This window comes from Doryrhamphus excisus, linkage group LG16, assembly GCF_037039965.1.
Source record: "Doryrhamphus excisus strain RoL-2023G ecotype Guam linkage group LG16, RoL_Dexc_Guam_v1.1, whole genome shotgun sequence".
NCBI lineage: Eukaryota > Metazoa > Chordata > Actinopteri > Syngnathiformes > Syngnathidae > Doryrhamphus > Doryrhamphus excisus.
In genome coordinates this window covers 11,746,065-11,773,649 of record NC_136372.1, presented here as the reverse complement: position 1 = coordinate 11,773,649, position 27,585 = coordinate 11,746,065, and the positions used below count along the sequence as shown (strand labels likewise).

The 27,585-nt window shown below is 39.3% G+C and overlaps 1 protein-coding gene across 6 annotated transcripts in view; it reads right to left on the bottom strand.

Annotated features, from left to right (window-relative positions):
- Positions 1–27,585, bottom strand: part of caskin1 (CASK interacting protein 1) — a 98,252-nt gene that overhangs the window by 26,746 nt on the left and 43,921 nt on the right. For 4 of the 6 annotated variants that reach the window (XM_058050162.2, XM_058050165.2, XM_058050164.2 and 1 more), the window contains exons 2-11: positions 21,626–21,677; positions 17,504–17,601; positions 17,268–17,413; positions 15,255–15,350; positions 15,008–15,138; positions 12,150–12,258; positions 9,847–9,955; positions 7,931–8,025; positions 4,709–4,826; positions 979–1,224 (exon numbers count right to left, since the gene is read on the bottom strand). In XM_058050162.2, coding sequence (XP_057906145.2) covers positions 979–1,224; positions 4,709–4,826; positions 7,931–8,025; positions 9,847–9,955; positions 12,150–12,258; positions 15,008–15,138; positions 15,255–15,350; positions 17,268–17,413; positions 17,504–17,601; positions 21,626–21,677 — 1,200 coding nt within the window. The remainder of the gene's footprint in view (positions 1–978; positions 1,225–4,708; positions 4,827–7,930; positions 8,026–9,846; positions 9,956–12,149; positions 12,259–15,007; positions 15,139–15,254; positions 15,351–17,267; positions 17,414–17,503; positions 17,602–21,625; positions 21,678–27,585) is intronic. The other 2 variants (XM_058050167.2, XM_058050168.2) reach the window with 1 other exon arrangement.

Sequence of the window (27,585 nt, the reverse complement as noted above, 5' to 3'; positions counted from 1 at the left end):
AGACGTCTTGAAGTAACCTCTTTTCTTCAGGAACTTGGGACTGTCTAGTTTCTACTTCCTGATCGGATTCGGGATCCAACACATATGGCTGTATGCTAAAAGCTGACATTTTAAAAAGATAAATCAACTTTTATTATCAACTCCTATAACGTTTATCAAACTCCTTTAAAGTTGGGTTGGCAGCTAGCGGCACAAACCGGAAGTCTTTATAAGCACTCAGGAGTGTGACCAACCACAGCGGAGTGGGCGTGCCTGAAGGCGGGCTGCATGAAGCACAAAATCCAAAGAAATACAGCTGAATAGGTGTAGATTCTGGAAGAACTAGAAAGCTTTGTGTGCTGGTTATCATGTGTAGCTGCTCTATAGAACTCCACAACTCAATCCAAAGAGCCAAAAAATGAGCATAATAGGTCCCCTTTAAAGTAAAAATCAACAGAATAACAACATTATAAATTCAGCCACTTTTACGAACGTAAAAATATATATTTCAGGCGCATTTTAATTATAGTGGTTTTCTTTGCTACGGTTAGAATAACACCATATTAATCAAAATATAAGATAACCTAAAAATTAAAATCAAAGGTAAAATAAATCTTTATGGTTAAATCTTGTTTTGCACAACTTTTGCATCATAAAGGTAATGATAATAATAGCAAAATCAATATAATATAATAATAAAATATATATTTAATAATATTGGGTAAAGTAATGCAGGTTTAATTAATGGGAAAATGACAACAGCTTCAACAGAAAACAAAAGCAAGTCAGTATGAAAAACACAGATTTACATAAATAAGGACATATAATAGAAAACTTTAAAGGATGCCTTCTTAGAGATAATACAAATGAGAATCTTCCATAGCCAATCCACTTTGAGACAAGCGATACATAAATAAAAACAGCAGAAGGCATCCCTTGAGGTTTTAATAATAATAATAATAATAATCATAATCATAATAGTGAAAAGGGGGCGTGTACCTGGGGCAGTGGGGGTGTCTCCCTGTGGGGTTGTCACGGGCGACCTGTTATAGCCAAAGGAAGTGAAAAGTGGAAGCAGTGGCTGATGGGAATGTGGTGGAGGAGGAGGCGGTGGAGGCAGGATATGGATCTGATGGAACGTGGTGTCGTTGCCGTTGACTACCACGTTGGCAGGGGCAACCGTCGCCGGGGCAACCAGCGGTATCTTTTGAAACTGTTGAGTGCAAATGACTGTGCTGGCCAAACCTAGATACACGCACCGTGACGACACACACACACAACCAGCCAACAGTGAACCACCGCCACGTAACAAACGACAAAAAAGAGACATAAGAAACATAAGAAAGGGGGAGGGGGAAAGAAAAATTAAAAACACAGAAGGCTGAAGTTACAAATTAAACAAAGAGGAGGGATGTTATGAAGTCACATGAGACGAGGAGGAACAAACAAATGTGGGCACAGCTGTGATGAAACGGACTATGAAAGTGAGAATGATGCACTGAGTAATCAGGAGCAACCTTTCGATGCTTTTTCTTAGTAAGACTGTGAATCATCTGACCCAACCAAGCGATACAGAGAACGCTGACCCATTACGGCATGTTTTGCATCAAATTATGAAAATATGCAGGGCTTTCACTTTCACTTTAGCTGCAACTTCTCTACTATGAACAGTGTTCCGTGAAAGATCACCTGAATGTCATTAATTGCTAATTAAGTGGAAGTACTTGTTAATGGTAGCCGAAGAATGACCTTAGTTTCATTTACGACCACAGTGTGCGAGCGAGCAAACAGCAATAGTGAAAAGGTGGTGCATGTGACTCTAGTTGTGCTACGTGAGTGTGGTGTGTGCATGATATTAGGGTATCAATGCAAAGCTATTATTTTTAAAGACTGAGATGTACACTGGGTTGCCACACATATGCGATTCAGTATTCACGGCCCTGCAAATTTGCTGAATTTGGCCATTTTTTAAAAATCTGTAAACAGGCTCATCTCGTCTCATTGGCCGTAAGTCGGTAATAATTTATGAAAATGTGATGATATAGGTCAAATGTACAGCGTACATGTACCACTGTTGGGAAGCCTTATGTCTTTAGGCTTTACCGTTAATGTTTTTCCGTCAAAAGTTCACTTTTTGTACTTTTTTTTTCAGCAGTCCAACCTGCTGTCACTCCAATTACAACTCTTCATCAATCATCTCATATTATCACTCATTAGTGGTGAGTACCTATACATTTTGTAGTTTAAATAAGTGTGTGAGGCATATTTAGGTCTTCAACCTGGATTGTGTCGCGAGTGAACAATGGCAATTTAAGAGAAAAGGGGAGGGTTCTGGGCTGAATGTAATAATTACAAAAGTCACTTTTATTAATGGAATTGATTTTATAGTGCTTGTCAGGGCAACCAAAGTGAACCCATTATTCATTCACTCCTCAGTCACACTGGTGGTGGTAAACTACATCTGTAGCCACAGCTGCCCTGACTGTCAAGTTGCGCCTGCAGGGCTTTACTATAACATAATTGTCAGTTGTATTGATGACATGGTTACAAATTCTTGCCAATAGAGTCTATGAGCTTTTTGTTCATCTAAACAGGCGCAGGTTTAGGTTTAGGTTTAGCGGTGTTTAGGTTTAGAGTACACAAACACATGCTCACAGTCTGTTCCCCGCATATACTCAGATTTCTTATCTCTGCTTTTTATGGTAACGGTACTAGAGAGTGGATTGATGGAGATATCCAGCAGAGGGTGCTTTCTCACAAGTCAATAAAGTCAACATTTTCTAGCAGGAAGATGCTTAGACATGTTTTGTAATACTCTCGACTGTAAGCCGGTAATTGTTACCGCGGCCAACCACAACGCAAAGCACAAGTGTAGTGTAGACGTTATGTTTTGCCGGCATGGATCTGTTTGTCTGTGTTGAAAATAACTTATAAGTTCCATATGGATTTGGATGAAATTTTCAGGAATTGTCAGAAACAGGATATGGGAGAACTGATTAGATTTTGGTGGTGATTTTTTAAAGGATTCTTTAACATTGCAAGATAGGGTCTTCTGTGCATATAACTCTACAAAAAATGGTCAGAAGAAAAATAAAAAATAAATAAATAAAAACTCATCCAAACAATGTAACAATTATTATTATTTTGGTGTAAATTTGCTTTTATTGCTTCTTAATGTGTAAAATAGAATTTAAAATATCTTTAATGACTATATTATGGGGATTTTATGCATTTTTAATGGGTGCATCCATTCTTTTCAGTGTCAGAATGTCTTGATATATTTTGTATTGTAAGAAGCTGAGTGTCTAGTTGATGTTGTAATTGTCTCCCTGAATTGACAGAAACATCCATCTACATGAATAACATGACGTGTCAGAGTGAGCTGGGACAGATGGAAGGAAGAATAATTAAAAGATGGCAAAAACATGAGCAAGAAAGAGTACACACTTGGCATACAGTATGTTCTGACAAGGGTTAGGTGTGTCAGCAGAGTGTGAGCAGCCCAGTGGTTTTACACTGTGCATTATGTCAGATTCAATAGGAACAAAACCATGAGTACTAGGTGAGTAAGGTGAGACAGATGCTGACAAAGGGGAGGCCGTGGTGATGTCACACACAGAGACAAGACAATAACACACAGATGGACTGAGACAAAAGGACATAATACTCGACAAACAGAACTACCAAGTTGACAGATAAACACATTTAAAAACTGACACCAGCCTGTGTCTGTGCAGTGAGATGATGGGATGGATCTGAACCAGAATGTGTTCTTTTCTTACCTGTTAAACCATGAAAACACCCCCTTAGCAGTTTGCTTATACTCCATTATAGCTCATTAAAGGAAATGTTTGGCATTTTGCCAGTTAGCTTTCTTCGTTAGAGGCTTTAAGTTAGCTTTAACGAGGCTGTTATACTATTTTAGCACCATGAACTTTGGTAATTAATCACAAAATAACTGTACTAGTTATGAGAACTGACCTTGAATTAAACTACTACTAGTGCTAATTATAATAATAATAATATTTATTTGAAGATTTGAAGAAGATTTCTGAGTTTTTCTCCTTATTCACGCTGTTGACATTTTGGGTTAACCTACCATTATTGAGAGTGTAAAGCAGGGGTGTCCAAATCTGTTCCTAATAGTCCAACAAAGACCAAAACGTGCAAAATATAAAGTCATTTTACCATAATAAATAATGTAAATCTTTTCTAGACAGCCAAAACAACTAACAAAAATACATTTATAGAGTTTTACATAAAAAAAAACAATACAAAATAATAATAAATAACCAATTAAATGAACAAATGAACATTTAACATGACTTTACCCAAGACTCTGCTTGGTTGAGCATATGTCGACCTACATGGGATTGGTTTTAAAATATTTAATACAAAACGTTTGAAAGAAGATCTCCTTTCAGTTTCTCTATGAATTTGGACACCCCTGCTGTAAAAAGTCAGCCACGAGTCGTGAATAAAAAACGTGGATACGTTCATCATCAAGCTGTTAAGAGTGATGTATTCTCTCAGTAACTCAGAACCAACTGGGTGGGCTTCAGTGTGCGTGAAAGAAGGTCCCAATGAGTCGTCTCAAAGTGTGTGAGAAGATATGTTGTTTATCTTCGACGACCATGCTTCAAATTAAAACTCCTCTTGTCAACACCCGCTTCTTGGAGGTGTGTTCAACCAGTTAATTCTCAACACACACACACACGCACACACACACCTGTTCGCTTGCTGATGACCTCCACCATGGTCGAAGGGAAGTAGCCCACCCTGTCATTTCCTGTCCGGTTGTCATGGATACAGCCTTTCCAGCGTCCATCAGGGTGCTGCTCCAGTACCTAGCAGTGATGTTGTTGACATGTTGACATGAGATCATTCACACAAACGTCACATTATAGAATCTGCTCATTCCATGTAGTTTATTTATAGAGAAAGCTTAAAAATCAGGGGCTGCACGGCCGAGTTGCCTCACAGCTAGGAGACCCAAGTTCAATTCCACCCCCGGCCATCTCTATGTGGAGTTTGCATGTTTTCCCTGTGCATGTTTTCTCCGGGTACTCCGGTTTCCTCCCACATTCCAAAAACATGCTAGGTTAATTGTCGACTCCAAATTGTCCATAGGTATGAATGTGAGTGTGAATGGTTGTTTGTCTATATGTGCCCTGTGATTGGCTGGAGACCAGTCCGGGGTGTACCCCGCCTCTCGCCCAAAGCTGGGATAGGCTCCAGCACCTCCATGCGACCCTCGTCAGGATAAGCAGTAGAAAATGAATGAATGCTTAAAAATCTTAGAGAGCAGTCATTCAAATGATTTCGGTGAATTGTGAGCTTTTTAAGATTCTGTGACAGCACAAAAGTGCTAATTCAGACCCCGAGGGAGGAAGGCACTGCTTGGCTTCCCCAAATGGTCATAAATATTCATGTCGAGTGAGCAAATTACGATGTAGGCACTAAATATATTTCGTAGTAAATGAGGGCTGTATTCAAGGAGACAAAATCGTGCTTCCCAGCATGCCTTGCAGGTTATGAATTAGTATAAAACTGTATAGTTTTGCATGTATATCACTGTGTACGTTGATGGTTACATTGAATGTTATTTTTGGTTGCACCGTGAGGGAGACATTGGCTTGTGTTAAAGTCAAAATAGACATTTTAATAGATGTTTCATTTAAACTTTTACAATTTTTGCATTATAAAAGGGACCGTGTTAACGGATGTGATTCAAAACAAACATTTGTATAAAACAGTACCTTTAGCTCCCTCTAGGGACCATCATAATTATATGCGGGTACTAATTAGAATATCTACAGAGATTTGTGTTGCACCACACCACACACATGCAGGTATGTAAGGAAAGGTGTCACAGTGAAGGGGTGTGCTGCGTTTTGGCGCCATGATCACAGGAAAAAATTACAATAATCCCTAGTTTATTGCTGTTAATTGGTTCCAGACATGGAAGCTGGCCTCGGTGTACTCCAGGTGGAGATGGAGGAAGAGGCCGGGGACCGGGAAGTCTGGGCTTCCCGACTGAGACTGCTGCTCCTGCAACCCGTACCCGGATAAGCGAGGGAGAAAGGAATGAATGGAATAAACTAACTAATAAAGTTAATGTAACTCTCATTAAGAACAATGAGTTTTCTTTACATTCATTTTAATTTGCAAATTAAAAAGGCAGTCTACTTACATTCATACCTTTTATCCTGCTTGTTTCAATGTACAAAGAATAACTTGTCTATGCAGCCCTTTAAATTATTCAGTGTGATAAACAAACTTAACAATGGCTCTTTCGATTTGACAGCATAAATGTGTTTTTTTGTGCGTCTCTTTAGAATCAGCGTAACAACCAGCAGCCCTGCATCCTTTAAAAGAAAGACATTCTACGCTGCAGTTTGTGTGAATCCCGATGAAAACTGTTTGGCAGCACATGCCGCGTTCACTTAAGCTGACAAATGACATCTTTTCATGGCTTAAATGACTAACCTTTCAAGCAAATCATTTCATCAGCCTTTGAAAATGGAGTAAAGCCTTTGCCAAAAGGGTAGGAAAAAAAACTCAAGGCCTGTTGTGTCTGCCAGATCCCATCTCTCTGCATGCCACTACGTGTTTGTCCTAGACCCGCTGCCAGGATTTCATATTTAATAGGGGACAACCTCAAAGTTACTTATGTCTGCCTGTGAGACTTGGACAGTGAAACCCGTTTAGGTCAAACTCACATCGACCTAAGCTGGCGTCAACATAAACAGTAAAAAGTGGCAGATTTTTCTGTATGAGACCCTCAGTGGAAATAGTTTGGATACCCCTGAACTAATGTATGTATATAGTAATCGAGTAACATCCATCCATTTTCTATAACGCTTATCCTCTCCAGGGTCGCAGGCATGCTGGAGCCTATCCAAGCTGTCTTCGGGCGAGAGGTGGGGTACACCTTGGACTGGCCGCCAGCCAATCACAGGGCACATATACACAAACAACCATTCACACCACACTCACATTCATAGAGTTTCACATTGGGAGTGACCAGGATGGATAGGATCAGGAATGAGTACATCAGAGGAACATTACATATTAGAGGCCTTGGAGATAAAGTGAGAGAGGCCAGACTGAGAGGAGAGATAGTGAATATATTGGTTGAAGGATGCTGCGTAGGAGGCATAGAGGAAGACCAAAGAGGAGGTTTATGGATGTAGTGAAGGAGGACATGAGGGTAGTTGGTGTGAGAGACACAGATGCAGAAGACAGGGTTGGATGGAGATCGATTTGCTGTGGCGTCCCTTGAAGGGAAAAGCCGACAAAGAAAGAAGAAGAAGAGGACAATTTGGAGTCGCCAATTAACCTAGCATGCATGTTTTAGGTCAAATGTATTAACTACTCATTACAACGTCAGTGTGTTATTATTGTGAATATTCCTTTTTCTAAGCTATGTTCTGTGTTCAGGGCTGTGTTTTTTTGAGTCAAGTTGCTGGAAAGTGTCCTCGGCATGAATTAATAGCCAAGATGGTGGCATTTGATAATCACGAAACTTCATTTTGTAGTTATTTACTGTATATTAGGATGCTAAGATCGACTGGCCACTGATGAGTGGCAGTTTCACAAGTGATAATGTTCTCTTGAAAACCTAAGTCAAATATGTTTTGCCAACATGAAGGTGATTTTATGGTTCATTTTCCATATCATATAGCCTAGAGCAGGGCTTTGCTGATTAATTAGTCATTTTTATTAGTAATTACCTATTGTTTGGGGCCCATGGCAGTCAGGGGACCTTAAAATCGCCCTAACGAGACAGTAGTCATGTTGGACCAGGAGGTGATGAGTTGGTGGACTTAAAACAGGTCGTCGACACGTCAACATGTTCCACTGTATCGTATTCTTTACTGTTTGATGTGGCTTGTGATAATTGAGGGTTTAAAAAAAGCAAGCGTGTGTACGAGTGTGTGTATATTACCGTAATGACGTCTCCAGCTTTGATGTTAAGGCTTGTTAAGTCGTAGTTGTTGCTGTAATCCTTCAGAGCCCGAACTTGAAGAGCAGCTGACGCCTCTGTGAAATAGGAAGCATGCATGGCTGTAAAACTATCCACAGTCAAGAGATCACAGTATTGCATTGGGCTAAGTCAAGGAACCGTCATGTTTTTTTGTGGTAAGGCTTCACAAAATAAAACCAACACCCTTGAAAATGAATGAAACCCCACCAAGTCTGAGGTCTGCAAATTACACAACGTCTTCAAACCTAACAGCACAGATAAGATTGCTGTCTCATGGGAAACACTGATGTTGACCAATAACACGCGCAAGGATACTTCAGCGAGGCTGGCCGTAAAAATGGGATCCAGCTTAGAATCCTTCAGTTAAAGTTAAATCCACTTAACAACAAATACTGCACCTCCCTACCTCTGGGATTAAAAAAAACCCGGGTGTCCTCACACGACATGGTTTAAAACAAAGTCTCTGCCTACATAAAAACACATTCACCGGGTCTCCAACATTAATTGACCACTTACTAGAAGCCAAAAAAGGCAACATCAGCTTACTCGGACGCACATTCAGGCGCCTCCCGTCATTAATATAGTGAGATATTAAAAATCAGCAATCATTTATACAGCCCCCAGGAGACAAAGTTAATAAATTTGTTAATTGCCTGTGTGTGTTAAGAGTTACACTTGCGTCTGTCAATGTACAAAATGAAATCTGCACACCAACACAAGGTCGCAATAACATTAGACATGCTGTATTAATAAATCGTGCAGTTTTGTGGTTGAAAGCGGCCTATTAGTTAAAAAAATTATGCATTTTCAGGCATAAATGAACTAAAATACAAATATAAGCCATATAGAAGATGTAGTCAAAGATATTGTGATATGTAGTATTCTACACTGGTCACTAGGTCTACGTTGTTGCTTGAGACACACAAGCACCAGACTTGATGTGCCAGAACAACAGGTTTTTAATGCACGTTTGAATGATCTCACAACAGGCACAATAATCTCTAACACTAGCGACTGTCGCGGCTGTACCCCATGCTAAGCTAAAACTCAACTCTGAATACCTCATTTCCTGTCCTTGCCACTGAACCACATCTACAGTCACACATACAAGTATGGGTCTTATTTATGTCTTTATATATAAAACAAAAATATTGGGAAATACGAATGTAACTATAGTGTTGACTATAGGGGTGTTATTTCATGCCTACATTGCTCTAATAATGTTAAAAACGTTATTTAGAACAGTTTGTCTATGCTCTAACTACAAAAATATGTGTAAATAAGGAATCCGACTTTGCAGAAATTAACTTTTATCCACATGTTAAACGAGGGATCGCTGTAATTGCTGCATTATTTTTTAGGAAACCCTTCATATATGTAAAAAAAAATTGGATTTAGCTTGGTAGCGGCGGGCAGTCAGAGATATTTCATGAGATTAACGCTAATAGCTGAGCTTCTGACTTGCAATTTTCTAGAAAAACACAAGAGGGCGGTGTTTTTTCTGAACGTGAGCATCCACAACCCTTACCTTTACCTTACCTATTTAAATTTAAATTAAATAAAATATTTAATTAAATTAAATATTTAAATTAACAATGGCGATTGAAGCAAAATGTGGATATCAGTGCATAAGATTTCACTGTTGGTAATGTTTGAAATAGTAATTAATTAGATTATACATGACTGTAAAACAATAACAGCGTTATTTGAACTCCCAACACAGCAAATTACATTTTCGCAATATACTATTGAGAAGCTATTATGGCCGTTTTTGTAAATATTAGCCTTTCTGTTGGTGTTAAGAAACAACCACTCATCCACCTGCCCAAACGTCCCCCATCCTGTTATCCATCCAATACCACACCCATCCATCCTACCTCGAAGCAGCTGCTTAATCTCTCTGCTTGCTTGGGTTGCAGTGAATTGGTACACGATGTCCAACGCAGTCTGGCTGTAAGTGTTTCTCACTGTGGCATTGATACCGCTCTGCACAACGAAAGGGAAAGCACAGTAAGACAAAACAGTCGTCAAATATGAAACACATCATCCGTTTTATTACATTGCCCACAGTTAATTACGTGAGAACAACTGGAGTTATTTGAAACCATAAAGCACTTAGCTCATTAATTAAACTCACTGGGCTGTGATTTAACTATGATGACCTAACAAGACAAAGGCTGGAAAGGAGCACCACATTCGTATCTGATGAATCAGCTTGAGGTCAAAATAATAAAAAAAAAAAAAAAGACGAGAGACAGGGCAAAGAATCATCTCACCTAAATGGCAATGTTACTTTTCATGCTGGAACACACACCTCTTTTCCATTTTTCCATAAACTGGGTTGTATTTTAATAATGTCACCATCATAAATGCATCATTTGCATAATCTCTCTCTCTGTCTCTCTCTCGCTCTGTGAGGCTTGCGCTTTGCAGCTGAGCACAGTTTTATCACGCTGGGATGACGGGATTTTACAAACCCTTTCATGAGCAGGCAATATGTCCCAAAGTGCCCTTTTAACACCGCCAGACCTTCATGGATGGTAATGCACATGAAATATGCATCACATACTTGGACAATGAACCACGGTGGACCGATAAATATGATGACTGGGCCTCATTCACAGATAATTTTGGACTAAATTTGTTTTTAAAAAATCAGAAATTAAGTAAAAATATACATATTTTTGCTACATGGGAATTAACTATCAACTACAATTATAAATACATTCATTCATTCATTGATTTTGAACCGCTTTTCCTCACGAGGGTCGCAGGGGTGCTGGAGCCTATCCCAGCTGTCTTCGGGCGAGAGGCGGGGTACACCCTGGACTGGTTGCCAGCCAATCAATTTGGAGTCACCAATTAACCTAGCTTGTTTTTGGAATGTGGGAGGAAACCGGAGTACCCGGAGAAAACCCACGCATGCACGGGGAGAACATGCAAACTCCACACAGAGATGCCCAAGGGTGGAATCTAACGCGGGTCTCTTAGCTGTGTGGCCTGTGCGCTAACCACTCGTCCACCGTGGAGCCCATTTTATAAATACAATGATCATATAATTACAGCATATAAATGAAGAAAATGGCAGTGATTCAAATTAACATTCGAGTGTCCAATCCTGCTCATTTCAAGAGCTTTTAAAATTCTCTAAGTTCCCAGTGGAGCATTAGAGTAGGTTTCTTTTAACAAAATACTCCATAAATACCAGGCTATGTACAGAGTAACAATCTTCTCCTCTGGGCCGACATGCTCGGATTCTGCAGGCCCCGACTCTGTTGCTCAGAGCTGCATGAAGACCCACCCCCTCAACCTTTTACATGCTGATGATTATCAACAGTAAACAGATGAAAATTGGAGAAACCCGGTATTGAACCGTGATTTGTTCGTTGACAGCTGTCTGTAAAGTGAAGCTCTTTAGCTCCATGAAAACCAAAAATCTGTCCATCACTCCCTTTAAGATACACAATCTTTTTACATGAAAAAAACACAATTTTCCCAATGGTATTACCGCTGGACACATGAAAAGTTGCGTTACATGGACTTTCTAAAGTTGTGAGGTAACAAATTTGAAATATTCTCCTGATGCTGTGGCCGTGGATGCTGACTCGTGACTGTGCGGGTATCCACTCTAATGTATGTGCAATGACAACCATTCCATTTAACCATGAATGCCTTGTACAGGGCCTTCTTCTCCATCTTCCAGCAATTTCTCACTGGTCCTTACTACTACCACTAGTGTCCCGAAACAGTTCTAGTCCCATCCTGAAGAATGTCTGTAAATGCCGAGGTAGACAAGCTGCTATGAGTCACTGGAACGCTAAATCTCTGTCTCTCCAATCCCCCACAATATTCCCTCTTCTGTTGTCGACAAAGAAGGAGGAGGAGGAGGACAAGATATTCATCAATGGATGATGTTGAAGTCACCATGAAGAATGAGATCCAAAGCTTGTAATTTGGCATCGGAATTGTTATGAATAGTTGGGCTGTTTGTCATTCGCTAGTCAAGTGACTAATCATGTAGCCTGTGACCCGAGGGCCACAAGTGCGATGACAGACCAGCATGATGATTGATGATTGATCCCAGAGATGGCACACATCCAAAATGTCTATTTGTGACACATGGTTGCAAGTTTTGAGGCTGTTTGACGGTAGAAGCGGAATTCCGTAAAGTTCCACTTACTTCCAACAGGAGTCTCACAGCCTCGGTCTTGCCGCATAGGGCAGCCTCATGCAGAGCCGTGCCCGCTTTGGTCTGTCGGTTGATGTCGATTCCTGACTGGATCAACAATCTGCGCACGGAGCAGAGGAAGAGAATGGGAAAAAAAATGTTGATATGAAGATAAGAACAGCATCACAAATATAGACAGAACAGAAGCTCCATGCATGGGAAGTCCAAAACCAAGAATGCAATCTGTCAACAATAATTTTATACCCTCTCTGAGTATATTACCTTCGTGCCAACTGCAAATGTGAAACGATAAAAATAAAAGCAAATACTGTACTTAGAATTCTTAACAAGTCCATTTCACAGTTCAATTCTCCTTAAGAAGTAATAACAACAACAACAGAGGGATAGAATGCTAAATATGGCATGGTGGTATTGCTGAAGACAACCCCAGGATGCAGAGACGATTTTATCCTCACTAAGGTTGCGGTTTATAGGAAAGATTCAAACTTTTAAATGTCCATAAGATGTTATGTTTTGCAACAACACACCATTAATAGTATATATTTATCATTAATGTTAGGTAATTGAGCAATACACTCCAACTATGAATCCTATATACACATGATACATATGAAACACATGAAATGATACTGCCTTATCGTTTCTTATGGTATTTACTGCAAATTTTGTTTCTATTTCACAATTGCTAAATGGTACATGTTGAATACAGACAGTGCACAAACTCATAGATTAGCAATTGTTGTGAAATAGAAAAGGGGTAGGATTAAAGAAGTTTTGGTTCTTCCTACTTCTTTTTGAATTGTAACATTCATTCATTAATTTTCTACCACTTATCCTCACAAGGGTCGCATGGGGAGCCTTGAGCCTATCCAAGCTGTCTTCGGGCAAGAGGTGGGGTACACCCTGGACTGGTCGCCAGCCAATCACAGGGCACATATAGGCAAACAACCATTCACACTCACATTCATACCTATGGACAATTTGGAGTCGCCAATTAACCTAGCATGTTTTTGGAATGTGGGAGGAAACCGGAGTACCCGGAGAAAACTCATGCATGCACGGGGAGAACATGCAAACCCCACATAGAGAACTGAACCTGAGTCTCCGAGCTGTAAGGCCTGCGCGCTAACCACTCGATCACCGTGCAGCCTGAATTGTAACATGATGTATTCAAATGTAACAAATGTAACTGTAACTTGCTGATATAGTTAATCTTCAAACAGCTAAAATAATACATAAGGCTAAAAATAATCAGTTGCCTAAAAATGTCATCCAATACTTCTCTACAAGAGAGGAGAAATATGATCTCGGGGAAGAACTAAATTTGAAACACTTATATGCTAGGACTACGTTAAAAAGCCATAGCATTTCAGTATGTGGAATCAAACTATGGAATGGATTGAGTAAGGACCTCAAACAATGCACAACGATGAGCCAATTCAAGAAACAATACAAGCAGTTGATGTTTGCTAAATACAAGGATGAAGAGTCTTGAACCAGTCATGATGTGCTATATATATCACTATATTGATACTTACTATGGTACCCATTATGTCACTGTATGGTCATATCACCTCGTACTTTGGTACGTGACAAAAAAAAACAAAAAAACAAATTAAACTATATTAGAAAAGCAGGAAGTGAACAAATGTGACAGTTACTGATTGTAAAAGTACCAGATGGAGGGGTAGGATTTAATAAGCTTTGCTTCTTCCTACTCCTTTTGGACATGTGGAACTGTGAACTGATTATGTGATGCACTCAATTGTAATCTGATGCATGTTCAAATGAAATAAAACCATTACCACAAGATATATGCATGTATGCCAGTTAGTCATTAAATCACAAAGCATTTTGGTGCTCTCTACAATGAGTCCTGGCACAAACAAGGCATTAGGCATTAGGCATACAGTATGTGGTGCACACTATCACATCACAATACTGTCAGTTCCCGATATATAGCATCATTATCTTGCTTGGTCTTTTTACGGTCATCCTGAATACCCTTCCTGTATCTACATGTGATGTACCACTTTATTGTGGGTCCTTGTTAACGATAAGGACATTATCATTTCAATGACGGGGCAAAGATAATCAATGTTGCTAATAAAGATGGTACAATATTCACTTAATTGTACACCATTGTCACCTCTGCTGCATCAGCTAGCATAGGATTGTTACTCTCTGTGCCTAACTTGGTTTAAATGTCTCTCACTCTCTCTCTTTGCAATTCTATCACGTTTGAGTGTACCTAGCCTTTCCTTCACCTCTCTGGGTAGGTCTAGACCAGGCAAACAGAGCTCTGCACACAGACACACACACACACACTGCTGTGCTCATTTTACCATCCTGAAGGGATAGGTCATCACCAATTGTGGATTAAACACTGACATCACTAAATCCATTATAGTATATATATACAGTAAAGTGTGCACACCCCTCATATGTCTTCAACTATTCTTATGCAATTCCGCTGCATCTCCATTAGGTGTTTTCATTTTTCCTTCAATTATTCTCCTTTTCTTGCTTGTTCCTGTTTTCACCTCCTCCGTCGTGTTTACCTTTGCTGCACCTCCAAGCCTTCTTCATTATTTTGGTACTTTGCCTTTGTCTTTGTTCAACTGTTGGATCTCATAAAATTTTCAAGTGTGCCTAAAAGGCAACACACCTAACACCTAGAGTATCTAAGGTGTGATATCATAATATTGTAACACGTACAGATGAAATGGTAAAATGTCAAGCATGATGTATTGTAGTCCCAGTGCACTGTCTCTAGAGATATGTATCATCCCCAGTGTGGTTACTTCATCATTTTATTCACGTGGGTGTGTGCGAGTGTGTGTGTATACCTGATTATGTCAATGTGTCCATTCTTGGCAGCCAAGTGCAGAGGAGATGTCCCATTGGGATCAGCGGTATCTGCTTTCTTGGGCTCCAGCAGAGCAGCACACATGTTACTAGACAGTAATAATTGGACAACCTGCACACGCACACAAATACACATGCCCACACACAGGAGACATGTTTCCTGATTATTTTACATTCTTTCCGGTTACTGGTATTTGTTAGTATCTACTGAAAAGCTAAGATGTGTACCCCAACTCTGCCAAATTCACAGGCCAGGTCCAAAGGTGTTTTCCCAGCATTATCCACAATGCACGGGTTGGACTGGTGCTGAAGCAGCATTTCAGACTGGAGACAGGAAGACATATTTGAATTAATTAGACGTGGAATGATTCAAATTCAAAATCACTTTTTATCCCTGTAGTAGTAATGTTAGTGCCAAGTACAGCTTTTTGATCATAAATATTTTTTGTGTGTGTGGAAATCCACAATTTATTGCTTATAATCTACATAACCTGGCCATGTATTGATAAAAAAAAACACACAACTCATTTGCCAAACATTGGTAAAGCACAGAAAGTGGCCAGAGGCAGAGGCCTTGCTGGTTATAAATTTGTGTAAAATAGTATTGTTTTTTATTTTAGTGTGTTAGCGTTCATTTCAATACCTGCATAGTCTGTGTGGTGCAGTTACATGGTGTGTTCCGCACGTGTTATTTTTAGTCGCACCACGAGTAAAAAACAAGTTTGTATTGTGTGAGTATGGATGTGACTAAATTGCAGCAGCATGTACATAGCCCAGAGTGTCTAAAGTGCGTCGCAAATACTCGTGTTGGATATTCATGAATGGTCTTAGAAGGCAAAACAAGGATGTACTGTATTACACTACTTTTGCTTATACCGTAACTCTTTTACATTCAACCGCTGAAGGCATAGAGGTTGTACTGTATTATGCCAAAATGTAAGTGATGAATGACCAAGTGCAGCTTGCAGGAAGTCAATTGTACAGGATGTGGTACTGTTATTAAAGCGCTGACAGGAAGTCCTGACGCTCTGAGGCGCTTTCATTACCTCTAGGAAAACACCGCTGACTTCAGTTGTTTTTATAAACGGCACCATTTTTCGGGTATAAATATTTAAATACGGACTGAGAATTAATTACATCTGGGAAGGTGGTCGAGCTTAATAAAATACATGTTCACAAATGGTTCTTTCAAAGTGCAAGTCAATAGGGAAAATTGTCTTTAGGCCTCAGTGCATATGTGACAGACACCACAGATGGAATTACACATTCTATATCAAATTGGTTTCAAGGGCCGACGCACTTCCTATAATCAGGGTCATAACCAATGCCTCTCGGAATAGCTGATTGACGTCAACATACGCGGCTGTGGATGTAAGCAAAATCAAAACTACCGTAAATTCCATGTGTAAATCGCTACTATTTTCTTAAACTTTGAACCCAATTCAATGCAGTACAGCAGTGAGGTTAATTTACGACTAAAAACTACTACTAATTGTTTGTTGTGTACTGTGCCGCTCTCAAGTCAACAACAGCAAAACAGTCTGACTAAGAACACTTCATACTAAAAACACTAAACTCAGCATGCAGCTTAACACTCAAAATATACCTTTATAATATTTGTACTAATAAATTTTTTCCCATAATGCATTGGGCATAGGCTCCCTCTGGTGGACAGAGGCAGCATTTTTTATGCTGGTTGTCCTCCAATGTAATGGTTTGGTCAAACAAAATGCATTATGGGAACGCTTTAAAAAATTTTTTTACTCCTATCTGTACATATTTATTAGGGATGTCCGATATTGGCTTTTTTGCCAAAAACCGATACGCCCATATTGTCCAACTTCCAATTTCCGATACCAATAGGTGTAACATGACATTTCTCCTGTGTTGGAATGAACACATATGTGTTGTATACAGCATTTATTAAATATCGGTTTTTATCCAATACCAGTATCAACTGATTATGCAGATATCGGGCCATAATTATCGACATCCCTAATTTTTATATATTTCCGAGGTATACCTTCTGGGTGTTAAGTTGCTGTGTGATGAGTTTTTGTGTATTTTGTAAGATGGCACCATGAGTCAGACTTTTATGTTGAGTAATGATCTCCTGCAATTGCCTATGAGTTGATACACTTGTGGTGAGTATTTTCATAGATCATGATTGGCATGATTTAAAGAGCTGCCTGGAGTAATTGTGCATTAGAATAAATGTTTTAAAGCGATGACGCCACTCACCACATCATAATGGCCGTGCTGTGCTGCGAGATGGAGAGGAATCTGTCCTTCATCTGATTGTCCATTCACAGAGGAACCAGATTTTAGCAGCATTTTCATAGGCTCCGCCTTCCCCTGCCATGCTGCGTAGTGCAGCGGCCGCATGCCTGTGCAAACAGAAACAGCGTAAACGACAAGCGATGTCTATTAAAAAATGAAAATATATATGTTCTGTATTTATTTGCTTCTAATTTCACCTTTCTGGTCTCTGATGTCAACAGCTGCCTGTGACTCAAGCAGCAGCGTGATGAGTTCCATATTCCCATTGAGGGCAGCATGATGCAGAGGGGAAAATCTACAGAGGACACACAAATGCATACACAACCACAACAATGTTACATCTTGCATTTACACTTTTGAGTATCATTTTACATTATTTCTATAGACAGCAGCTTTTGCGGGTGTGTTCCTTGACATTGTGGCTTCAACAACAGTGTAGTAATACAGCAGTGCTTCTCAATTATTTTCTGTCATGCTCCCCCAAAAAGACAAAAATCTTTTGCCATTATCATATTAAATTGCATACAAGTACAGTAAACCTCGGATATATCGGATTCAATTGTTCCCACTGGTTTTGTCCGATATAAGCGAAATCTGTTATATGCGTATACCGGAAAATGTCCGTTCTACGCATATATCGGATTTATATCCGGTATATGCGTAAATCGGATTTTATCCGTTATAAAAAGCCACTTCCTTGACTATGTTTCCAATGTACCTGGACTGGGCAATGAAAAGAGACGTAAGGTAATGAGAATTTAACTTTATTGGACTCTGAGCATAACAAATTGTTAATTAAGCTAGGCCCTGTTACGCCCGTCAGGCCTACGTTATTTCCAATAGTGAGGTTAAGATCTCATTCACTGCTGTGCTAGTATTATTGACGTCACTCACTCACACTTTATATTTGTCCTAAATCTGGAGCCAGGAGAAAGACACGATGCGGCCATCCGATATATGCGAGGGAAATTGGAACGGGACTGGAGATTTTGTCCGAAATAGGCGAAATCTGTTATAAAAAATCCGATATGTGCAATTAATTTTTATTGGAAATGCATTATGGAAAAATTGGTTCTTTTTTATCTGTCCGTTGTGAGCGAATTTCCGATATATCCGAGTCCGATATATCCAAGGTTTACTGTATGTACAATTTTTTTTTCTATACTGAATGTTATCTTGCTATGTGGTAGCATGCAAACCTTTAGCATGTTAGCATTTGGGCTATTTTACTCATGTTGAATTGCATGTATTTACGTGGCATGAGGTAAGAAAACTATAGAACCGTGTTGGCAATTGCGCTACTTATAGCTAGCTTGCTAGGTGGTAGCATGCAAATTGTTGCAAATGTTAGCATTTTCGTCATTTGAAATAGTATTGGCCTTGCATGGCAAAATCACAATAGAACTGCTTTAGTGCTTTTAGTGCTTTGCTCGATCTTGCTAGGTGGTAACATGCTAACTGTTACCCTAGCCTTTTTTTGCAATTTGAAATACAATAGACCAACATTGCATGGTTATAAAATTACTTTCAAGCTGCCACAGCAATATTGGAGGCTGTATTTTGCTCAGTGCTAGCATGCAAATACAAACTCTTAGCATTTTAGCCACCCTGATCATGCTAAATACAATAAGTCAACATCCTTACTATGTGCACACTGATAATTTAAACATTCAATACGTTACTGCCATTGTACATTATAACACATTTCTACAGTATTTCAGTTCAGCTTCAGCAACAAAAATGACATAGCCTCTTAATACAGATGCCTGAGGTAGCAGGAAAAAAACAGTGCCAATTATTAGCAGCATTTTTATGAATGTTGTATGTGTGTAAGTATGTGCATGTGGGCACATTGTCCATTTGGTGGAGTACATTTGAATGAAACAACAAGCAGAACATCAGCATCCTTTGACCTTGTAGTTGCCCTCCATTGGAGTACGGCAGGTACAGCGTCCCACTGAACAATGAGTAACGCAATTTCCCCTCTGGGGTTAAGGAGGGATGCATTACACAACGCTGTATGAGGCTGAACAACACACTGTGTGTGTGTGTGTGTGTGTGTGTGTGTGTGTGTGTTGCTGTTTAGTGTGTCAATGGTTGTTTGTATGGGGGAGAGGGAGAGGAGTCCTTGCCTTCGCCAAGTAGTAAAACCTGTCTTGCAATATTTATACCCCTCTTTCTTTCTCTATCCATCTCCTTCCAGACTCATCTCTTGTTCCCTCCCTCTCTCCTCTGTATTCCAGTCCTTCAACAGCTTCCTTGCGCCATTTTTTTTATTACTTGGTGGCTCTTACTCTTTCTTTTATACTTAATTACATCCAACTACGCGTACATTTTGCTCTCACTTGTGTTTAATTCTCCTGCAAGCAGCACCTGCTCCTCATTAAAGTGACACAGGAGGTAATTTATAGCTTAACAATCATAAATGTTATGGAGAAGTACAGTAATGCCTCATTTATCGCTGTGATAAGTGAATTTCCACAAAATTGGATTTCATAAATTTAATATTTGCGTAGTGAGAACACAGAAAACCTGTTTACGACCTTCTAAATATCATTTTTAACATAATTAGAGCCCTGTAGACATGAAATAACACCCCTACAGTCACCTTTAAACTCCTATTACCCAATATAGTTGACATAGTAAAAGCAAACAAGACATTTAAGACATAAATAAGACTAATGCTATAAATGTGTTTACCAGGGGAGCAGAGTGGTTGGTGGACAGGAAGTGACATGGGGAGTTCAGAGTCGAGTTTCGGCTTGCAGTGGGGTACTGCAACAACGGTAGCCCGGGTTTTAATTAGGGATTATTGTGCCTAGTGATTGTATGCCTCACAGAACATTATAATAACATTACTGACACCTACATAACACTACAACATCTTTGAATGACACATAGTTTCGATTTTGAGATAATTTACTGGTGAAAAAAAAACATGTTCCATTAAAGGCCTGCACAATTTTTTTTAAACCTTGATTCAAACAAACAAGGGATTTCATTTCTCTAGCCATCCATCAATCCATTTTCTAGGCAGCTTGTCCTCAGCTTGGAGCCTATCCCAGCTGTCTTCGGGTGTGAGGCGGAGTACACCCTGGACTGGTCGGCAGCCAATTACAGAGCACATATAGACAAACAACCATTCACACTCACATTCATACCTATGGTCAATTTGGAGTCGCCAATTAACCTAGCATGTTTTTGGAATGTGGGAGGAAACCGGAGTACCCGGAGAAAACCCACGCATGCACGGGGAGAACATGCAAACTCCACACAGAGATGGCCGAGGGTGGAATTGAACCCTGGTCTCCTAGCTGTGAGGTTGGCGCACTAACCACTCGATCACCGTGCACCCGCAATGGACAATTTAGAGTCGCCAATTAACATAACATGCATGTTTTTGGGATGTGGGGGAACATGATTACACCACACAGAGATGCCCAAGCACCCAACAATATATTTTATGCCTTTGTTGTTGCTGCACACTCAAAAAAGGCTGACAGATTAACCGAAACTGTAACTGCCAAAATAAAGCCAACGAGGGGAAGAAAGAGAAAAAAGCCCCACAGATTCATCAGAGCAGCTGCTTTGGTCCTCAGCACAGATTCTCCAAGTATGTGAAACTGCTGGAGGGATCAACAAAATGCTCCCATGTAACAAAAAAACATTGCAGCATTTATGGCACTCTGGACTTATTGGTACCTCAACCCATCAAATGTGAGCATTATGTGCTACAGTATATATTTTTGTGGACTGTGGAGTATAATATTGTAACATCACAGCCACAATGTGTGGGTGTTGTAGTTTCTTGCATGGGTAAGGATTACATCTTGTTTGGCTTGCTGCAGCACTAAAACTCAAATTTCTGTAGGAAAAGTCGTTATCCAGCAGACTAACACAACAACACCTCGCAAAGCGCTCGTCTCAGAAGAAATTCACAGAAGAAAACAGAAGAAGAAAACAGAAAACATGCCATAATGATTATCCAAAACTACGACTGTGGGCTGCTGTGCTTGCATCTGCTCGTAACCACAAGCTGCTCACATGCAACATCATAAACAGCACGTATATAAGCACTAAAATCATCATATCCGAACATTAATCCTCTCTTTCACACACAAACAGTACATAACATGCAACTTTAGCATTTAGGGTTACCACGCCAGTCCCATTTCTACTACAGACAGAAGCAAAACTACTATGACAATACAGCCAGAGGAAAATACGTGGAGGTGATGTTGAGAGATACAACAACTCCTGAAAGAAGTTGGTAGGATAGTAAGGATGAAGGGACAAGGCACATTTAGAATGAAACTCACCCATCTGTATCTTGGAAGTTGACATTCACTTTCTTTGCAGACCCGAGCAACTCTGAAACACATTGAAAGGGACCATCAATTATTCTTTGCTGCAAATATCGCATATGCGGGAGAGTCATAAATGATGTGGATGTTATCATTGTACTCCATATAAACTCAGCATGAACATGTAGGTTGTTTTTTTTTTCACTTTTACCTTTGTTAGCAGGGACCTAAAACAAGATGTTAATTCCACTTCCCCCAAGCTCAGACAAATAATAAGGTAAGCTTTCATTAGTTATGAATCACCAGTCATTTCCTCTGGTATGATAATGTCAGTGTAGGAGTTTAAGAGGATTATTTAACTGTCTGCTGTTTCGTGTGGACTACAATACACAAATTTGCAGTTTAAAAAAAAACAATAAATGCAATGTTTCATTAAAGTATGCAGTATGTGGTATATTCAGTGTTTAGATATAATTTTTGCAGTTAAATGCCGCTAGTGATTAACTAGAAATTGACCTGTTTTTTTCTAAATGCTCTTAGGTCACATAAATTTGACCTGACTTTTACATAATACCACACTTAACGTGCAGATGGTGTAGCATTATTAAATCTGTGTCTGTCTTTTGGATTCTGCAATTAAAAAAATAATATTTTTTACATGTTTTCTGCTCACATACACCCACACACTCCCCGCATCCACCCTGCAGGAAGTGGTACAGTCCCTCTATTGTGGAAGAGATGGCTCCAAGCACCACTGGGAGAGGAACATTGATTTCCTAACAGGCTATTTATGGCTGCTTAATGCAGAGATTCACATACACACATAGAAGTGAAAACCATGTACGACAAAAACAGCACCTTATAAAATAATAATGGAATAGACTTCAAAATTTCGCTGAACATTGCGGGTCCATTGTTTTTCAGCAGGTTTTTATAACGTTTTTTCCACTGTTGCAACGGGGGACCATATACTGTATTATCAAAGGTTGGTTTCCCTTTCATGGGGGACGCAACAGGAGCGTGACAAACATCGCACACATTCCTCATATTGGAGTTTGTGCCAAGTTTTAAGGTGGTGACAATTATTTTTTAATGCTCTGGATTGGAAGTGCCTCCATATTACCGAGTTACTGCTTATTCTTTGCCGAGTTCTTCCAACGCAGACGCGCTAGCCTGTTAGCTTCTACGGCGCTTCCGGGTTATGCTCCGCCCCTCGTCCCTCCTTCTCTCAGGCATGAGGGAGATACAGCTCAAATACAGTCTATATCGATATCAACGATATGGTTGGTTTTGATATTGTGCTTAAAGCAAATATCGATTTTTTTAATATCGATATATCAGCCCTATGTTGTCAAATATCAATATTTAAGAAAATATCAATTTATCTGCCCTAGGTTATCATCATTTTTGGGATATCACTGGCAACATTGGCATCCCTTTTAAAGAAAAAAACACACACAGCCTTCCCTTTTTATAGTCTCGGTATCTGACCTTTTGAGCCCATAGTGAGATGGCAACCAGCCACAAGTCCTTATTTCTGTCTATGCATGACAGGAAAGTTGGAACAATGAACACACAATGTGTCGCTTGGGTCAACTCAGGTTGTTTTAAATATAGGAACACATTTTGGAATAAAATTTGACTTGAACAATGACAACCAAGTGTTATATATATATATAGTATGTTTATGAAATGAGTCAACAGACTAGCTAGACTATACAAATTCCTTGCACCAGTGTTTTGGTGCATTTTACTGCACAGCCATCCATCCCCAGCTGGCAGCGATGCTTGTAATCCTACTAAAACACAGCCATAGCTGTGTTGACTCCAGTGGGATCAAGTGTGCTACCAATAATACGTCACCAACAAACATAGAGAGAAAACTGGGAGCAGAGACAGTTTATTTCCGACCACAAATGGCTTTTCATGAAATGTCATGGCTTGATTTCGAGATTGACATGTGTCATATAAACCTGTTTTCACTGACAGGTCCCTTGAGTTGGTAAAGATGAATTGAATTACTATTTACTCCCTATTACTTACTGAACTAGAAGATAGCTAGCAGTTTCAGCAGCATATACATATTAGGGTGGGTGATATTGCAAATTGTGGTGTCCATCCAATTCCAAGTATATATTGGGTCAGTGTTGCTTATAACAATCCTGATACCATACAATTTATTTACATTTGTGTGATTTTGATGATTATTATTGTTATATACTGTGTGCAATTACCAATATACTATAAATACTACATATACTACAGTGGTGTTAAAAAAGTGTTTGCCCTCGTCCTCATTTTTTGGATGTTTGTCACACTAAAATGTTTCAGATCAAACTCATTAGTGAATGGCAATACAACTGAACAAAAATGCAGTTTTTAAAATAAATTTTCATTATTGAAGGTGGAAAAAACCTACATGGCCCCAATTTCCCTGTTAAAACATAATTTAAGTGAGATGAATTGCGATCTATCAATCTGGAAAAGATTATAAAGATATTTCTGAAGCTTTGGGACTCCAGCAAACCACAGTGAGAGCCATTAACAACAAAACGGCAAAATGGTGAACCTTCCCAACCAAAATTACTAAAGGGCATAGCAACAACTCATCCAAGGTCACAAAACACCCCACAACAATATCCAAAACACGAGAGTCCTCATTTGCCTTAGTTAAGGTCAGTGTTCATGACTCCATCAAAAGAAAGAAACTGGGCAGAGTTCCAAGTTGAAAACTACTGCTGGACAAAGGCTCATCTCAGTTTTGCCACAAAACATCTTGATGATTGCCACATTTCAGAAAAAGAACATCATACCAACAGTAAAATATGGTGGAGGTAGTGTGATGGTCTGGGATGTTTTGATAAATGGAACCATGAATTCTGCATGCATACCAAAAAGTCCTGAAAAAGAATATCCGGCCTCTCTGTTGGTGACCTCAAGCTGAAACCAACTTGGGTTCTTTAGCAGGACAATGATCCAAAACACACCAGCAAGTCCACCTCTGAATGACTGAAGTAAAACCAAATGAAGACTTTGGAGTGGCCTAGTCAAAGTCCTGACCTGAATCCTATTGAGATGCTGTGGCATGACCTTAAAAAGGCGCTTCATGCTGGAAAACCCTCCAGTGTGGCTGAATGACAACAAGATGAGTGGGGCAAAATTCCTCCACAGTGCTGTAATAGACTTATCTAACATGTTTACACTTTGATCAAAAAATAATAAGGACAATTGTGTTCTGCTGTCCAGGAAAATGTACACTGTGAAACTTTCCTTGCATAATTACCTACTGGAGGCTAGCATGCTTTTAAAAATAGCAAAATTTGTAAATAGCAAGTGCATTCAAAATGTTAAACCCCCAGGGATATTGGAGAGGTGCTTGTCTGACTGGCAAACTTCCTGCAGGAAAAAGCAGAAAAACAAGTGGATTATATAAGCCAGTATAAATTAACTAAAAACTAAATGCATTTTTTTGTGTGAGAGGTATGAATCATTTTTTAAGGCGTACGCACTAAGATTCTGTCCCGAATGACATCATTGTTGTCGTTTTTTTAAAATTTCAGTTGGGTGGACACACACCCGTTTCAATAAGTTGACACACACTCTCCTTTTAGAAGTACTTCCTCTCTTTCCTGTCTCTCCAAGTTTCTGCTCTTGACTTCTCTTTCCCTGGCAGTGAGGATGGAAAATAGTGTGCTGCGCTCTGGAAGGCTGAAAGTGGACCTTTTGCCGTGGCCCTCATCAGTCTGTCCTCTGACGATTCATTCGTTTCTCAGCCACCTCTGTTTAGAGTTCCTTGTTTTTCCCCTCACCTCAGGACTTTAAATATGAAACTGGATAGCCTTTATTTTTCTCTCTCTCAGCTGTTGTTGCCATCACACCAATGTGGCTGAATGGAAGCTTTGTTTAAGATTCAGTGTTGTTACCTCCATCCTTATCCTTGGCCGCGGTGCAGTCGCTTTGAAATTGTTCCTTTCCATTTTAGAATCAACAGCCACAAATACGGATTTGGCAGTATACTCTTTGCTGGTCAACTAAAAATACTATGCCCCGCAATATAAAAACTGTTCAGTATATATTTTGTTAAAAAATGGTGGAGGGCTACGCTCTATTCAGTACTGTTCTATGTTTTCCATGCAGGAATCAAAATCTTGGCATTGTATTGTAATTATAGCTCGTCCTCGCCACTGCAGTTAAAATTTCATGGCTTTACTTCCAACATGTTTTTTTCAAATATATATGAATTAATATTTCATGGTTGAATATGGCCATTATTAATCAAAAATATGCATATTGAAGCATTCATCCATTCATTTTCTATCCCTGCTGTCTTCGGACGAGAGGCGGGGTACACCCTGGACTGGTCGCCAGCCAATCATAGAGCACATATAGACAAACAACCATTCACACTCACATTCATACCTATGGACAATTTGGAGTCACTAATTAACCTAGCATGTTTACTGAGCAACACACACAAGCATGATTTACTCGTATTATGTCTACTATGTTGGGTAATACAAGTGTTACGGTGACTATAGGGGTGTTATTTCATGTCTAGAGGGCTCTAATAATGTAAAAAAAACATATTTAGATGGTCGGAACAAGGTTTTCTAGGATCTAACTACGAAAATATTCAATTTCTAAATACGAAATCCTGTATGCGGAACTTCACTTATCACTTATCATCATCACTTATTGTTATGGAACCAATTTACTGTGATAAACGAGGGATTACTGAGCAACACACACAGCCATGATTTACTTGTATTATGTCTACTATGTTGGGTAAAACAAGTGTTACGGTGACAATAGGGGTGTTATTTCATGTCTAGATGTCTAGAGGGCTCTAATAATGTAAAAAAAACACATTTAGATGGTCGGAAAGAGGTTTTCTAGGATCTAACTACAAAAATATTCAATTTCTAAATACAAAATCCTGTATGCGAGACTTCACTTATCATCTTCACTTATCACTTATCACTTATCACTTATTGTTATGGAACCAATTTATGGTGATAAACGAGGGATTACTGAGCAACACACACAAGCATGATTTACTCGTATTAGGTCTACTATAATGGGTAAAGCAAGTGTTACGGTGACTATAGGGGTGTTATTTCATCTCTAGAGGGCTCTAATAATATAAAAAAAACATAGTTAGATGGTCAGAAAAAGGTTTTCTAGGACCTAACTACGAAAATATTCAATTTCTAAATACGGAATCCTGTATGCGGGACTTCACTTATCATCTTCACTTATTACTTATCATCATCACTTATTGTTATGGAACCAATTTACCGTGATAACCGACGGATTACTGAGCAACACACACAAGTATGATTTACTTGTATTATGTCTACTATATTGGGTAAAACAAGTGTTACGGTGACTATAGGGGTGTTATTTCATGTCTAGAGGGCTCTAATAATGTAAAAAAAAACATATTTAGATGGTCGGAAAGAGGTTTTCTAGGACCTAACTACGAAAATATTCAATTTCTAAATACGAATCCTGTATGCGGGACTTATCATCTTCACTTATCACTTATCGTTATGGAACGGTGATAAACGAGAGATTACTGTATCACAGGTTTTTTGATATATTACAAGATGACAAGTCTTGTGTTTATGACTTGTTGTGTTGTAGGTTTGAATTCAAATTGTTTGGATAAGCGGTAGAAAATGAATGAATGAATGATTTATATGATGGCCCTCCACTTCAGTGGCCCGTTTCTGTCCTTGCAGGCTAGCTACTTTGTGGACTTTCTGTGCACTCGCCCCTTTATATCTGTCCACATAAAAGGACATGAAGGCCCGCATGTCATCAAATAAGGGCAAAGTCTTTGTACAAGACATCATATAAGGACAGAGCTGTTACAGCTGTACCCACACTACATGAACTACCGTTTTTTATACATACACACTTAGTTTTAATTGACAGACACAGTGGTGTTTAATTATGTTTATTATTGTAGT